Source organism: Myotis yumanensis, unplaced genomic scaffold, assembly GCF_028538775.1.
Source record: "Myotis yumanensis isolate MYYU_CA2020_CCGP unplaced genomic scaffold, mMyoYum1.0.hap1 SCAF_3, whole genome shotgun sequence".
Lineage (NCBI taxonomy): Eukaryota > Metazoa > Chordata > Mammalia > Chiroptera > Vespertilionidae > Myotis > Myotis yumanensis.
Genome location: NW_027223754.1, coordinates 183,533,480 through 183,551,347, shown reverse-complemented (window position 1 = coordinate 183,551,347; position 17,868 = coordinate 183,533,480). Strand labels below are relative to the sequence as shown.

At 36.0% G+C, this 17,868-nt stretch overlaps 1 protein-coding gene across 3 annotated transcripts in view; it reads left to right on the top strand.

The window, feature by feature from the left end:
* PDE3A (phosphodiesterase 3A) overlaps positions 1 to 17,868 on the top strand; it is a 253,482-nt gene that overhangs the window by 211,780 nt on the left and 23,834 nt on the right. For all 3 annotated transcript variants that reach the window (XR_011470840.1, XM_070410607.1, XM_070410608.1), the window contains exons 5-9: positions 756 to 880; positions 9,382 to 9,601; positions 13,238 to 13,323; positions 13,920 to 14,074; positions 15,905 to 16,042. Coding sequence is in view for 2 of the 3 variants with exons in the window: in XM_070410607.1 (XP_070266708.1) it covers positions 756 to 880; positions 9,382 to 9,601; positions 13,238 to 13,323; positions 13,920 to 14,074; positions 15,905 to 16,042 (724 nt within the window). In the remaining variant the exon portion in view is untranslated. The remainder of the gene's footprint in view (positions 1 to 755; positions 881 to 9,381; positions 9,602 to 13,237; positions 13,324 to 13,919; positions 14,075 to 15,904; positions 16,043 to 17,868) is intronic.

Here is a 17,868-nt window from a genome sequence, read left to right as displayed (position 1 = left end):
CTCCAAAATATAGATCCCATTAATTACATCTCTATGTAACATTCTCTATTCTACCGATAGATTACTAATTCCAGATTTATTTACAATAATAACCTAGACAAACCAAGGCTATCCTGCAGAAAGCATTCCCTAAATGAAGCTCACTGTCTGTTACCTTTCATCTAGCAAATAGCATCAGTGTGTTTGGCAGCAGGTTCATCATTCGCATGTTTACAAGGAGATTTTGATCATCATCCTTTTTTTCCTAGGGTGTCACCAGGAAAAAAAATTGTAGGTTAAATCCCTGTAGCTGACCTTTTCCTTCCCAAGGAAATATTGCAAAAATATTATTTTTGAATGATTTTACAAGCATTTAATTTTTTAATTTAGATATACCAAGAATGATAAATAATAAAGAACACAATTCATGTAAGTCCCTCTGCATCTTAACTAGTTCATTTGCCAAGTTGTTAGGAAACCTATGAGGGACATGATTCTATAAGTAGAAAGAGGTGTTTGATTCCTATTAATTGGGTAAGTAGGAAAGTTATCTTTGCGCTTTTGTTAACCCATATGCTTGATGAATGACTTCTACACAGCAGAGATTGAGCTTAGTTGTCCTATTTTGTCATTTGGACAAGGTGATCCTATCACTGAACCTGGGCCATGACTCAGGTGACAAGTCTAATATGGAAATGATGGTTGGGTTTTGGCAAGTTCTGCCCCAATGGTTGATGAACAACTTATTTCTTTTTCTTTATGCCCTGTCTTTATAGTGCTGGTAGTTCTGATTCTTGGAATAACCCTGCGATGATGACCCTCACCAAAAGCAGATCCTTCAGTTCGTCCTATGCCGTTTCTGCAGCTAACTATGTAAAGGCTAAAAAGCCAAGTCGCCCAGGTAAGTGACTTGCTGGGAGAAGAGTTCCTATTCACTGAGCGTGCAGTCACTGAGAGAACTAAGCCTTAAGTGTTTAAATAAGATTCAGAGGATGCTCTGCACATGGGTATATTTGGTTTGACTCTTCTAGAAATAAAAAACCTCAATAACCAACTAATTACCCAAATTTTCCACTTTATATGATGAAACTGATGCTTTCAAGGTTGCTATACCAGATATTCTACCTTGAACATATTGGATGAATAGGAAATCACTCTCGCCATTGAGGATAACCTCTGGAAGCATCATTTTATAATAGATCAGAGCTAATGTACTTATGAAATTTCAATTTTATTCTTAGTGGCTATTAAAAGAAACTTATTTTTCAGAAGTATGATATTTATAGGAGCTTGAAGAAATGCTTTATTTAGTATACATATTATAATTTTTCAAAGAAATTCTTACTTATGTCACTCACCACCCCCTTCTCACTGGGCTGTTAAGACATTCAAACTCTGCCTGCCTTGATAGCCCCAAACTCCAATTTTTGTGTCATCAGCCTCATGACATTGCTAATAGCTCTGCTGGCTTGTTTTCCTAATTGCTGCCTCCTGCTGCCTGGGTTCTCAGCCTTTTTGCTCCATGCTAATTGTTAGTAAATAATGCTCTGAAAGGAAGAACAGTTTATGGGATTTTAGTCACACTGCTAAGAATCTCTTCTTTCTAGAAACCTAGTCCTCCAGTTAGTTGTCTCACCTTGATGGGTTTTTTTCTTTTAAATTCAGCATTTCTATTGGTTGTCAAAGCAACAGGAATTTACTACAAACTACAGAATCATAGCCAGAAGCAGAAGTTCTCAAAATGACAATGTTTTTATGAGAGTTAGAGAAATAGTACTCACATCCCACTGATGTTTCAAGAGACCAACTTGATATATACTCTTAAGTATAAGAAACACAAATTAAGGAAGCATTTCTGTTGTCTGTTTTTACATCTAGAAAGAAAATTTAGTGATTTCTTTCCCTTTGATCACTCCCTTTATATTGGTGACTGTTTCTTGAAGCCATTTAAGCACCAACGTTGCTTAAATCTCTACTGTTTGGTGTTAGGAAGACACTTTCTCCAGCAAGTATACTTTTATTGGAATTGCATCACTGAGTGAAACCAGTAAAGGTTATTTGGTTTTCCAAAAACTAATCTGGTCCTCTCTGCTCTTTGAAAATGTTCATTAAATCTTATAAGTCATATGACTGAGAAATAGACTGGAGCTTTCACCTAGGCCAGGAACAGGCAAAGTGGGAAGATTAGGTTGCCCTGAGGGCAGATACAGATTAGCTCAGTGTTGTGGAGACTCAGGTGGGACTCCAGCAAGGTGAAGGAACTGGATGTAAGCATTTCACGTTAAACCTGAGACTTTTAAAGGGTACTAAAGTGATCATAGGTCAGGAGGACCCCTAGGCTCTCTATAAAAATATGTGCAAATAATTTTTGAAGGAAAGCATCACCAGGTAAGGGCCATATGATTTCAACATATCAAATTCATACAAATCAGAACTTGCAACCAAGATCACTAAGCACACAAGAAACATGAGTTAGAGAAAAAGGAAAGAAAAATAACTTTACAGATCTCTAAAAGGGTGGAGATATTTAAATGCTAAAAATTTTCATTTAATTTTAAAATATTAAAAGCAAAATACAAGGTTATAAAAATAACAGCAATGGGAGAAGATATAATTGAAGGTCATCTAAACATAACTTTTAAAAATATAAGCAAGGTAATACGATATGTTAAGTGACGTAATATAGTATTCAAGGGAAAATTGATAAACGGGGAGACAGAAAATGTGAAGAAATTACCCAGAGTGCAACATAAATGAGAAACTGGAAAATGTAAAAGATTTTAAAGAATATAAGAAAAAGAATTAGACTTTCTAATTAGATGATCATAGTTGTAATAGAGAAAAGGGAACATAAACTCTGAAGAAAAGTGAAGTAAAGGGAAAAAAAAATCACACATGGACACAAAATGGTGAAACTACACAGCATCAAAGACAAAAATAAAATTTAAAGTCAGCCAGATAAAGTCAAATAACCTTTTCCAGAAAAGCAGTCAGTCTGAGAGCAGAACTTTCTGGAATAAAGAGCATGGGAGCACAGAATATTTTATTCAAAGTTCCGAGAGAATCTAATAGTCAACTTATAATTGTGTGTCTGTCAAATCTATCTCACAAGAATAGGAGTGAACTAAAGATATTTTCTGATAAGTCAAAATTTTACCAACTACCAAATTTTAACTACAAGAACTTATGATGGATGAAGTGTAGAAATAAAAGTGATAGCAGAGAAGTCCAAGATGTAATAAAAATGGTGAATAAATAAATTTGAAAACCATGAGTCCATCAAACAAACATCATATGCATAAATAATAGCATTTCCAGATCTGTGGGTATTTTTTAAAGACAGAATTAAAATATTGGACAATAATATGTTACTCAAAAAATGAACTATGAAGTGTTCTACATTTTGGGTAGCTCAGGAAGTGGATTCAGATGAGGAAACTGAGGCACAGAAATGTTAAGTAAAATGCCCGAGCTCACATAATTCACCCTAAATTCTCTATTTTGTCTTAATGATTTTATACTAGAAAAAAAATTGAAAACAACCAATTGAGGCAATTTAAAATTAAAATCTTTTGGCACTGCCCTTGACTGAGTGCAAGATAATGGAAGGATTTGGTTTTCTGTCTCTCATGTTCTTCATTTAGGTAATAAAATTAAAATCACAGTAACCAACATGATAAACTCAAGAAGGTGAAATTGAACCATTATGTTGTATTCCTGAAACTAATATATTGTTACATGTCAATTTTACCTCGGTAAAAAGGAAGAAAAGGAAGCTGAAAGTTATGGCTAGTGATTTCACTGGAAATAACAGAACAAATGAGGGAACAGGCATGAGGAACAGCCTTATCTTCCTGTGTCCTGCTCCCCAATTCATATGACTGCTCTCAATGAGAAAGGGCAAAGTGCCAAAGGAAAAGAATGCCCATGTAAGATATTGCAAAGGCAGATGGTAGAAATTAGGGCCACAACCAAGGCAAAAGCCTCTTTCCATTCTTGGCATAAAGTGCATAAGGTATCTCTATCCTGATTACTTTGGAGAGGGCTTTGCATTGTGGCATCTCTAGACTGCTATCACAGCAGAGCTAAATGTTTATAAAATAGCCTATATATGAAGCATGCTTGATTCAACTAAAATTCCTGTGAGTCTGCCAAAAGGGAAAAAAAATCCATCAAGAATCAGAGACCTGAAATTCAATTACAGTTCTCCCTGATCAGATGGGTCCTTCTGCTTTGAAACCTTTGTTTGCTTTTAATGATGGTATTGGGTTGATTGAGCTAACTAGGTGTGTTATGTTTGATATGACTGACTGTGACGCCGGCTGCTTTTAACTAAACTATGTGGAAAGGGACCTGGTAAAGTCCCTTTATGTGGCAAAGAATATAAGGGAATAGAATCAAAGTGTGAATAGAGTCTAAGGAGGAAAATACCAACCAATAAGCAAAAGAGGTAGAAGAATGCAAGCAAAAAGTAGAAAAATAGAACCACTGAAAAATCAGTGAGCTGTTTTTAGAGGGGACTAATGAAATCTGTGCTTTGCACAAATCATTTCAACAGTGTGTCCTCTAGCTTGATCAGTCAGCATTGATTTAAATAGTTGAAACACAACCAGTTATTTACAGTTACTGTTATAAAATAAATGGGTGAAATCACATGAGTCTTGATTAAAGCATAAAATAGGAGATTGAAATATGACTTGCATTTTCAATCTTGCTTTTCTATTTATGAGTCACTGACAATGTAGAGCTGCCATTATGCCATTAATGAGCCTTTAGAATTCCTCTGATTTCATACTTAGTGCGCTTGTAGTAGTCCCTTCCCAGATTCTTATAGTTCTTATAAATTCTTATAATCTTATTTTAATGATTACAGATCTTCCTGTAATCATTAAGATTATGAGAATTTTATAAGAATTAGATCTTATAAAGATTAAATTTTATAAGATCTTTCTGTAATCATTAAAGTAAGCTAGGCTGAGTTTTCCCTATAGAAAATATGAAATGAGAGATAACTTAAATTATGACTTTGTGATTTTATTTTTGCATTCTCTATAGTTTAGATACATGTTCTGTTTTGGAAAACTATTAGGATTGTCCATTTGCCTGTGGGCAGGAAAAAGAGGCGTGTATTTATCAGACATACTGGTTCCTTTCTTGTTCAATTAAAATTAAGCTGAGAGAGTTTTACAGCACAAAACAGATGGATTCAGTTAAATGATTTCCTTCCAGTATTGTTTATCATCTCCCTTTGATTGCCCAAAGTTCCTTGTGTCTTGACACACATTTTTTCATGCTCTTGGGAGCAAGAAATTACAGACTGAATTACTCAAAGGACCTGGCATTTTAGAATTTTTTAAAGTTGTATCTTAAGTTTTTTTATTTTTTAATGTTTTAAGTATTTCACATTAGACCAGCTTCAGTTACTCAAGGATTTGTGTAGTTCATGAGCTAATAAGTCTCTTTTCTGGAGTCTCTTAAAATTACTGAAATATAAATGAAGATAAGCATATTTGAATGAATACATATTTATCTGAATCCCTTCACCAGGTTGTGTGTATAAATGTGTGAGTGTGCAACATAAAGGTGGATGAGATTTCAAATGTTATAAAGTTCACTAACATTACACCCGATTATACATAAACTACCTTAAAAAACAATCTTTTCTTGAAAACTTAAAAAAAAAAGGGTCTTTCTCCCATTTCCTTGGAGTATCCAGTTTCTGTGTCTGATATAATTTCATTTGTAGTCTTTCCTTTCTAAAAAGGTTATTTGGTTTTTATCGGCACTCATATCTTTCTATCTACTTGAAAACTAATATGTAAACATGGGCCCATTTCCTATGGCATCCTCTTTCTGTTTTTAAAACTTTAAGTAAACTGAGATAATGCGCACTGTGAGAAATGGTAGTTCGGTTTGGGGAACAAAGGAATTTATATGTTTATACCTTATCTTCTCACCTACAGAATAAAAATATCCCTGCTTTTCAGGGCTGCTGCCAAGACTCTTGCTTGTTAGCTGTATTCAAAATACATAGACTCTCAGCTCTGCAGAAGCAAAGTGCTTCTCCTCTGTTTCAAGGTTTATTTTAAATTTCATCCCAGGCAGTAAATGTGGAGTCTTAAGGTCTGCTTACTTTTTTTTTTTAAGTTTAGTTAATCCATGAGTTCTAAGAACTCTAATCGTTGAGTGGATTTTTAAGAGAGAATTTCATTTCTCTGAGAACATCAGCTGGCATCTACTAAAAATTAGCAATGAAAAAAAAATCACTCTTCTCGTAAATGACCTTCAGAGAGTACGCTGTGTCAAAACAGAAATGTGCAATGTTTCCATGGGCTTTGTAAAAAAAAGTGGCAGAAACTTGTCAAAAAACTCACAACTACCTAGCAAAATAATGAAGGAAATGTCTAAGGCAGTGGTTCTCAACCTGTGGGTCGCGACCCCTTTGGTGGTTGAACGACCTTTTCACAGGGGTCACCTAAGACCATCCTGCACATCAGATATTTACATTACAATTCATAACAGTAGCAACATTACAGTTATGAAGTAGCAACGAAAATAATTTTATGGTTGGGTCACAACATGAGGAACTGTATTTAAAGGGCCAGAAGGTTGAGAACCACTGGCCTAAGGCAATGCCTATCAGGAGTCTCTTTTTTTAAGACCACAATTAAACCCTTGCCTTGGCCCGCAGCTCTGTACCATCTATCCCAGCAACCTCTCTGGCCACATTCCCTGCCCCTCTTCTTCCTCCTTGCTAAGCTGAAGCCACACTGATCCTCTGGTAGGTCCCTCTTTCTAGAACATGCTTCCCCAGGTGCTTGTCTAAATAGACATTTAGATCTCTGTTGAAATTTTACACTAAGAGCATTTCTGTCCTCTGTCCTCTACACCCGCATTATTTTTCTTTCTATTACTTAAAACTTCCTGACTTTCTTTTCTTCCTTTTCCTCCTATACCTCTTCCTTTTTTTTTTCTTAACCTTCTTTTTCCTTCCTTCCCCTTTTCTCCCTCCTCCTCTTCTTCTAAGGCCTTTTCTTCTTCTAATTCTTTTTTAATTTTTGTTTCCCCACAATAAAGTGGACACTCCTTAAGAATAGAGAATTTTGTGTTCACTACTGCCTCCTTAGCCCCTGGAACAGGGCACACAGTCATTATTCCTTTTCAGTGGTTCTCAACCTGTGGGTCACGACCCCTTTGGGGGTTGAACGACCCTTTCACAGGGGTCGCCTAAGACCATCAGAAAACACATATATAATTACATATTGTTTTTGTGATTAATCACTATGCTTTAATTATGTTCAATTTGTAACAATGAAATTGGGGGTCACCACAACATGAGGAACTGTATTAAAGGGTCGAGGCATTAGGAAGGTTGAGAACCACTGCGACAAATCATTGAGCTAATTTGTAACCTTTATAATACGTCACACCCCATCCAGCTCCTTAATGCTTATACTGCTTTTTTCTAATATATCCGGTGACTCACTCAGCTGTAATCTAACAAGCAGTCTAAATTAAACTAGTCCTTTTCAGCCTTTTTAAAAAAAAAAAAAATCAGAGCACACATATACGTATGTGTAATAATGTGAATACAATGTTATATAGCAGGGGAGAAGTGAGAAGGGATTTAGAGCTTGTTGAAAATTTTATTTCCTGCATTTTCTAAAATTATAATAAAATCTAATTACACTAGATTTTAATATAATTTACAATATAAATCTAATATTAGAGATAATATTAAAAACTAAATTTCTTCTGGGACCTCCAAATAAAGTCTTTTTTAAAAAAAAAAAATTTACAACCATTAATACTTCACAGGTATCTGTAACACACTTGCTGCACCCAATGATAGGTTGGTTGAGAAACTGAGATAAATATGTAGTGAACTTAATTTTCTTTTGGCTTAAGAGATGATGTTATATGAAGGGTTGTCAATATCTTTGCTAAAATAGCTAAGCCTTTTCACTAGAAGTAGAAATCAAAGTTAAAACCACAAAGCTTGTCATTGTACAGAGCAATACAAATGTTGCCTAGTAGGTAATGCATTCTCCCATGAGCAATCTCTGACAGAAGTGGCTAATAAGCCACCTTTTACAAGAATAACTGTCCCCACTCCATATTCTCCTGTTGACTAGCACTGTGACCCTGGGAAAGTTATTTTACCTCTCTGGGCCTATGAGGTTTCAGTTAGGTATAAAGGCCAGGGTTCTCTTGATCAGGAATCAACAATAGAAATATTGAGAAAAGGACCAGGAGGGGTTGCAGGCCTCCACACTGAATCAAAGGAAGATTATGACATTAAAACAAAAGAAATAACAAAACAAAAAAACTTAATTACAAAGGCCCTTCAGCAAGCTTCGTATTCTTTCCAGTGGGCCAAGAAAACTGTGGGTGTGACCAACAAAACATTTGGGAGAACTAAACATGGGAAGCCGACTAAGCCAGCTGCCAGTTCACCACACATATTATGATGTGAGAGCTGCTGGCTGTACATTTCCCCGGTGTGGTGAGAAATCGGAAACAACTTTTAATGATTTCATTTCATTTGCTGTACAGTAGATTGTTCAGCATCAGTAAACAGGTACTTGTTCAGAAGCTATTTCTCTCTTTTCTTCAGTTTTAACATGGGCTGCTTTCCCTACATGAGAGAGGAAATTCAAAAGACATCGCCCCAGTACTCAAACATTGGAAATCTAATTCAGTGTTCTATAAAATTCTCACAACCGGGAGTAAACAGTTTGCCACAAATACCCACACTTAAAGTTTAAACTTCAGGCCTATTGTTTGATCGGAAAAGGAGCATATTACATTTTTAAATGTCTTCTTCAGAAATTACTCTGATCAAAGTAATTTCACACCCAAACTAGTCATTTTGCTGAAAACACCCATGGTTAATAAAGTTAAATGTCTCTGATGAATGTATCTTCTTTATTTACATATTTTAAGCATTGTATGCCTGCCAAACCCTGCTCCAGACATGTTAATATTTAAAATAATTCCCGATCTTCTTGCTGCTAAAAACTTCACAGCAGAAGAGAAGGCAAACATATGAGAAAATGTTAACCATTAACATCATGTTAGAATGACAAGAAGAAACAAAAATAATATTCTTCTGTCCTGAAGTTACTCCAGGCCACCAAGGCTTTCACTGGATTTGCCAACATTGCCACCAATTGTCTTCACAATGATTCATTCCTTTCATCTCATGCTGTAAAGATACCCCCACTGTCCATATACCCCGTCCACCCCGTCTCCAGCTGGTGGCATGGAGGGGAGGCCTGCCCGGCCCGAGTACTCCTGGGGCCTTTAGTGAGTTCAAAGGAGTCCACGGTGAAGTTTAAGAGTTGCAGGTTTGAATTCCAAAGACATGTCTTGTGACTTAATGATTTCTTTTCTTCTCAGGTGCCCTCGCTAAAATTTCACCTCTTTCATCGCCCTGTTCCTCACCTCTCCAAGGGACTCCGGCCAGCAGTCCAGTCAGCAAAATTCCTACAGTTCAGTTTCTAGAATCTGCCGACACAACTGCCAAATCGGGCCTAGGTTCGCACAGGGCCTTAACTTACACTCAGAGTGCCCCTGACCTGTCTCCTCAGATACTGACGCCACCTGTCATATGTAGCGGGTAAGAATTGTACGTTGTTAGCTGGAGTTTAATAAGGAAACCAGTACTACTTCTCCTCTTAGGAACACTCACCGGCAGTCCACATAGCTATGTGTATGTTTGCCAGAGTAGTTGATAAGGAAGTATAGGATAATGTGATCTGTGTTGAATAAGGTATAATAGAAACTTAATTTTTCAGTTGTCTTCTACTAATAGAAAGTTTAGAGTCCATATGGGCTATACAGCTAATCTTGAGAGAAGCAATAATTAGTTGTATATTTTGTCTGCTTACTGATAGAACATACATAAAGCATATGTTTTTAAAAACCATGTCAGGTAATTTAATATAGTTTGATATTATGTTGGAATATATTTTTTTACTTCTTCAGGGAGGGTTCTATACTGATATTTAAAGGCATTTTATGCTGAAACCGGTTTGGCTCAGTGGATAGAGCGTCGGCCTGCGGACTGAAAGGTCCCAGGTTCGATTCCGGTCAAGGGCATGTACCTGGGTTGCGGGCACATCCCCAGTAGGAGATGTGCAGGAGGCAGCTGATCAATGTTTCTCTCGTCGATGTTTCTAACTCTCTATCTCTCTCCCTTCCTCTCTGTAAAAAATCAATAAAATATATTTAAAAAATAAAGGCATTTTATGTTAAGTTTGCAATTCCCATTTTAACACTTTAAAAATGTGCAAATAACACCGGGCTCTCAGAATGCAAATAAGCAATTGCTTGTGCTAATCTACCATGTTGAAATAGACTTGCAAAGTGTTGTCTTTTCCTAGAGGGTTAGAAAATAAGGGCCTAGCATGGCAAGAGTAATTATTTTGCCAACATTGTCACTAAGACAGAAATACCTCCTCTTACAGATTAACATAGTGTTGTTCTTCAGAAATAGCTTCATCTTGAACCATTGAGCTTAAAGCTTTACAATATTTATTTCAGTCGAAAAGAGTTGAATGTTTTTAAACTAAGTATAATCACAGGAGTGTCTTGAATAACATGCTACTTCTTTTCTAAGGTTCATGAGTATAACCGTTTGAATAAATTAGTTACATGTTGGTCTTCTAATATCGCATGTTTCTCAGACCCAGATTTGATCAATATTTTCAGTTTTGAGCTTCACAAATTTCATATTCAGTTCCTTTGTTTATAAACTCTATATTAAATAAATGTTTTTCATAACCTTTATTTTTATTTCCTTTCTCTTTATAAATATTTTTATAGGGAAAAAACATTTTTTGTTTGTTTGTTTGGCCATGGCCAGAATAAAAAGTGATTCTACTGACCAAAAGTTATTCAGCCGCCTTCTCTATGACAGCTTTTTATTTATTTTTTTAAATATATTTTATTGATTTTTTACAGAGAGGAAGGGAGAGGAATAGAGAGTTAGAAACATCGGTGAGAGAGAAACATCAATTAGCTGCCTCCTGCACACCCCCCCACTGGGGATATGCCCGCAACCAAGGTACATGCCCTTGACTGGAATCGAACCTGGGACCCTTTAGTCCCTAGGCCGACACTCTATCCACTGAGCCAAACCGGTTAGGACTATGACAGCTTTTTAAATAAAATAATTTCTGTAGGATACTAATCCCATCTTTTCCCCCTACAAAAAAAAAAAAAAAAAAAGGCATGATCTGTGGTAAAACATACATATTCCCCTTTTAGTGATTCACAACATTCATGACTTTATCAAAAGCTCTGAGACATTCTGCAAAAGGAAAACCTCTTGATTTTTGTTTCATCTAGAATTGTCTGTTTATTTAACCACAGAACCAATTTCATTAGGTTAACACCCAGTAATTGCCCACGGAGCTAGTGTTTGGTGGAGCACGCTTCAGAAACATTTTGGGGGTATGCATCCTAAGCCAAGAAGAAGCCCAGTAGAATATCAGCATCAAGGACATCTGCTGTGGCCTCCAGATTCGTGTGGTATAAGTCACCTAAAGAAGGGCGAGAGAGAGATGGCCAGGAAAGATCTACCGCTCACATAGCTTTTCTCATCTCAGTCTATTTATTGTATTCCTAGCAGGAAGAATGTAATGGGATTTTTATAAAAAAAGCTTTTGGAGAAAAACAAGGCAATTTCACTGCCTACTTGTTCAGTAATGTTTATAAATCCAGTAGTGTGTGTTTTATTTGTTTGGGCTTTATAAATCTATAATTCAAACCATGTTTTATTATTGCCTTCAAGGCAGCCACCCATGTAGGCCCAGAGAGCTCCAGAAACACACGACTAATTATTGTGGTTTCCCCTGCTGAACTCGAAGGGTTTGGCGTTGCTTCCCAGTCTCTTGGCTGCTGTAATGTCTATGTAACAAGCTGTTTTTTTGGCATAAAAGGTAGTATGTTTGAACTACTAATTTAAATGTTCCTTTTAAGTATTATCTTGCCATGAAAAATTTAAAACTAATAAACGCTGCTTCTACTAAGTTTCACTGGACAATGTAAGCACATCATTGGCATCTACTTTCTTTTTCCTTTGGCCCTGTCATTTTCTTTTGATTCCCTGATGGGATTTCATAATTAGAAATATTTTGAGTGTGATGTTTTTCCACTTACCTTCAAAGCTCAAAAAGTAAATTAAGTTAGGATGAAAAGACTGTCTAACTAGAAAGTGTTTATCTGTACCACGCATATAAGCACAATGCGGGGGGGGCGTGATGAGATATTAATTATATTAAATTATAAACTATCACTCACTTCTTTTATTTTTAGAGTGAATCTGTGGTTAAATAACAAACAGAAGCCCTCTGAGACCCTTTGTACTATTAGGCAAAAGGAAGGAACTCAGAAGCAAAATACAGAATTAAAACCTAACCATGAAGTCTCTAAACAAGATGAGTGAGAGGGGAAATTTGCCAGGACATTTGTGAGGTTATTTTTTAATTTATAATACAGTCAAAATGTTTGAGAAAGCAAAAGTATCCTATCCTCCAACCTCCTCAGTTTACGGTACCACCTCTCAGATATCTTCTTTTTCTCAGTTACCCACAATGTACTTCCTTGGTTTGTTTTTCTCAACTTGAATCCTATGCTGTTATTTTACATTCAGCTTTCATCATTTCCTTAGGGCCTTAACAGGTAATTGATCCAACTGCAAAATAATAATAATAATAATAATAATAATAAGTGGAGGCAAAAAAAATTCATATATTATTATTTTATTTCCACATGTACAATCTTTTCTTAAAGGGCTCTTTGGACATAAAATGTCTTCAGCCACAAAAATAAATCTAATAGTGAGGTTTTTACATAGGCCCAGAGGGATTCTATTTGGGGAGATATTTTTGACCAAATACACATTGACATCTCCAAAACCATTACTATAAGGAGGTAGCAGACTATGCCAGGATTCTCTGAATAATGTAACAAAATTTTGCTGGTAGTTTCACTTCCAATATGGTTTAGAGACTATGGAAAAGGATGAGAGTCAAATGAAGCTTCTGATCCTTTGTATTGATCATGTTCTCACAAGAAAGAAAATATACTGCATATCAGCATCCATGTATAAAACCAAATGACTTTCCCCTTTAAACAAGTAGAAGGTAGAGATATTTGATTATTGCTATCTATCAATGTAGATAGTTGGTGTATGCCTGTGATTTTTTTGGAAAGAGGATATACTTACAGCTGTTCCAATATTTCTCAGCTGTGGCAGGCCATATTCCCAAGGCAATCCTGCTGACGGGCCCCTGGAGAGCAGTGGTACAGCCATTCGGACACCAAGCAGAACGGGTAATTCTTTATTTGCATTCTCTTCCTCAAAAAGGAAATTGCTTTACTTTCTTCTGATCACAAATGAAACGTTCCTGATGATTTAGATGAGAAATTTTAAAAGACAATGAAAGAAATCAAAATCATCCATAATTTGACTACCTAGAGCAGTGGTTCTCAACCTTCCTAATGCCACAACCCTTTAATACAGTTCCTCATGTTAGTGGTGACCCCCAATTTCATTGTTACAAATTGAACATAATTAAAGCATAGTGATTAATCACAAAACAATATGTAATTATATGTGTTTTCCGATGGATTTAGGCGACCCCTGTGAAAGGGTCGTTCAACCCCCAAAGGGATTGCAATGCACAGGTTGAGAACCGCTAACCTAGAGTTAATCATGGGTAAAATCTTGGTGCAAAGCTGTCCAAAATGTTTCTATATATCTACACCCAACATATACATATGATCCTATATTCTTGGTGTGTAAAGGCTCATGAAGGCAATAGTTCTCTCAACACTGTATTAACCACATGCATTTTAGGAATATTCACTTAAATGGGACCCCATTCTTGTTACAAGTTTCATAACAGGCTGATTTCTTTCAATTCCAGATGACACTGCTCAAGTTACCTCTGATTATGAAACTAATAACAACAGTGATAGCAGTGATATTGTGCAGAATGAAGATGAAACCGAGTGCCCAGCAGAGCCGCTGAGGAAAGCTTCAGCTTGTAGCACCTATGCGCCTGAGACCATGATGTTCCTGGTAGCCCCATATTACTTATCTCATTTGTTGACCTGAGAAATTGGACTCTATTATAGGGATTGACTTAGATATAGATCCCAGAATCATTAGGTTTACAGAAATATCTCATTTGGATTTTAGATGTACTACAGCTTTCCCCATATATATGAATATAATTTTCCCTATTTAAGTCTTATCTCTTAATAATTTATTTTCTTAGTGAATAAAAATATAAGTATTCATCTCCACAAATGATTATAGCTATTTCTTAACCCAATCTAAAAGTGTAAATATGCATAAGAAAAATGAATTATTTCATTCAGTAAAATAATCCTATGTAATAAAAGCCTAATATGCTAAGTGTCCGGTCGTCCATTCAACCAATCAAAGCATAATATGCTAAAGCCACTCAACCACTCACTATAATGTGCACTGACCAGGGGGCAGACAGTCAACCAGTCGCTATGATGTGCACTGACCACCACAAGGTGGCAGACACTCCGACTGGTAGGTTAGCTTGCTGCTGGGGTCCAGCTGATCAGGACTGAGCAAGACAGGCAGGACAAGCCCTGGAGCCCTCCCGCAATCCTCCCCGGCCCGGATCATGCACCAGTGGGGTCCCTCGGCCTGGCCTACACCCTCTTGCAATCTGGGACCCCTCAGGAGATGTCAGAGAGCCGGTTTCAGCCCAATCCCACAGACCAGGATGAGGGACCCCACTGGTGCATGAATTAGTGCACCGGGCCTCTAGCATTTTATGAATATTAATCATTCAATAAAGTGAAATGTGTTAGTTGTCCTAGGGCATCTGCTTGTTGTTTTGTGCGTGTGTGTTTCTATCACCTCCTTAATTTAGAAACTGAGTCAATATTTGTTTTCTTTTTTGTATTAAATCAGGTTTATATAGACACTTGCTATCCATTAAAATATTCTTTAATGATGACTTATTTTGTGTGTTTAAAATGATCTGTTTAAAAAAGATTAAAGCATATTTGAGTCAGGTTAATTTTGGAGAGGCAGCAAATGGTAGAAAATAGTGGGCTGTCATGTGTTTATCAACTACTGCTATTATCATTCTTCTTTAACCTGATTTATCACTTAATACTTTTAAATCAAAGAGATTTTCAAACAAAATAATTTACATTTTTTATCCACATTATCTTTCTTTTTTTTTTTATAGATGTATTCTTAATAATGTCCTTACTAGGGATCAATTATGAAATGTCTATACATTTGTAAGGGACATGTTTCTTTGGAAACTGTACATCACATGAATTAAATTAAAATCCTGAAAAAATGTGGCTGTCCTTCCATGGGATTAACCCTAATTTTGAAGCAGGAATACAAATTTGACCAATTTTAGTAGGGATCATTAACACCTCCTCCCGACTCATGAGTTTCTTTTGAGAGTCCAGTATGAGCTAGGAATGTTCATCTCAAAAAATTTTACATAAACGTATAAAGAGATAAATTTAATGCAATTTCCAAGTGTTCTGAAGCCCTTGAATCTTTCCTTAGGAACCCCACAGTAGTTATGTAAACTTATGGAAGAAGCATCTTTCTTTTTTCTTTTCTTTTCTTTTTTTTTTTTTTTCCTGTAGCATGTATGAACCAGCACAAGCAGGCACCTAATTATACAAAACATGGTCTGAAACAGCATAAGGACCATTTCTCCTTACTTAGGGGCCAATGTCTTGTTCATCTTGATGTTTTTTTAAAGATCACCCATTCACCCTGAAGTGTTAAGTCATCTACTTCAAATAAACTCAGTGGTTGCATTGAACTTACTAAAGCATGAATTGCTTTATAGAAAAACTGTATATTGTTAAAATATTTTCATCTTTATTCCAGGACAAACCAATTCTTGCTCCTGAACCTCTTGTCATGGATAACTTGGACTCAATTATGGAGCAGCTAAATACTTGGAATTTTCCAATTTTTGATTTGGTGGAAAAAATAGGAAGAAAATGTGGCCGTATTCTTAGTCAAGTAAGAAATGAATTCATACCTATGACTTTAAATATAGAAAAAAAATTCCTTGGTTGGTTAAAGCTCTGTACACACTTGATTCCAGTGGTGAGTAGTGAGTACAGAAAGGAAATTTTAGTACCCAACATTCTATAGATTTGGTGATCATAGGTTAACAAAAGTAATTGGAACTTCAAATGAGTAAAATACCATATTCTTCAATTAAAATATGTATTTTGGGGTGGGATATACAAGCAAGATGGAGAAATGATCTAAAATTCATAGAACTCAGCAGAAGAAAAATTGACACAGCCCCTCAAAAAAAGAAAGCTGCCTATTTATAAACACTAATTTATTGTAATTATTTCCATTGACTATTTTCTAAACTTTTTAATTTTACAGTGTTTAGATCTTATAAAAACTAAGATATTATGCATTAATATCTTCCCCTCCAGTGCTATGAGAAACACATTCAAAGAGCGTTCTCTGTATTTTAATATGGAAACAACCTTTATGCATCACAAGCTAGAAAATTTTCAAATTTTCCCAAATAAATATTTGTTTCTATGAGGGAGAAAAAAATATAGAAATTAAGAATGAAGATTTTCTCAATAATCAAAAAAACAATGGATTCACTCAATTAATGAACACATATGAAATGGGATGATGCAATAACACTTATTACCTTATTTTAAAATGTCTTAGGTGAATTCTTATAGATTAAATAAATATCACAGCAGAGATATGAAAGGCTACCAAACTCCTTAATATAAGGCTTAGATGAGAATTTAGGACCCTGATTTATTGTTGCACTAACATTCCCTGGAAATCACCAGAAGACAAATCAGTTTATATACTGATTTCTACTTCACACATCGGAGACAGGCTTTGCTTAGACCTCTCAGCCAATATCTGAGTGTGGAACTTCAGGATGAAGATTCCTGACCCATGAAGGTTTGAAGGAAGAAGATAGAGGGGCCTTCTCCTCCATTGTTCAGTTCCACAAACAAGTCCTAATCTGGTCCTCAAGAAGAAAAATGTGTTTCTGCCTTAAAGGAACTCCTGTTCTAGCAGGAACATGAGATGTCTGTCAAAATTAAATGACAGTGCATGCTATAGACAAGAGAAGTATCCTAAAAATGATTGATAAAATATGAAACTCAGAATAATTACAGTCTATGTAATATGCAATTGTTGCCACTGCTATACTTCATCACGGCCATGCACATATTGAGGACTAAAATGGCCTTAATCTTTTCCTAGGAGTTATTAGTCCCGTTCTTCTCTTCCTGTCTCCTCAAGCTAGGCAACATTTTTTATGCTAGCTGATCTTAAGAACAGGCTTTAGGGTAGACTTTTTTCTTTTTTTAATTAAAAAATTATTATTAAAATTAACTTTATTGGGGGTGACATTGGTTAATAAGATTATATAGGTTTCAAGTGTATATTTCTATGATACCTGATCTACATATTGCATTGTGTGTCCATTACCCAAAGTCAAATCATCTTCCCTCCCCATTTATTTTGTCCCCCTAACCCTTCACTGACCCCCACCCTCCTGTCTTCTGGTAATCACCATACTATTGTCTGTGTCTATGAGTTTCAGTTTTACAACCCACATACGAGTGAAATTATATGGTTCTTTTTCCAATAGATTTGTTTCCCTTAGCATGAGACTCTCATGGTCCATTCCTGTTATCACAAATGGCGGTATTTCATCTTTTCTTAAGGCTGAATAGTACTTAGGGCCGTTTTTCTTCACTCCATCCTAGCCTCATGCACCAGGGCTCCCCCTGGGAGGTTTTGCATTCCACTTTCTGAAACCCGTGGCAGACTGGGACTCTGAG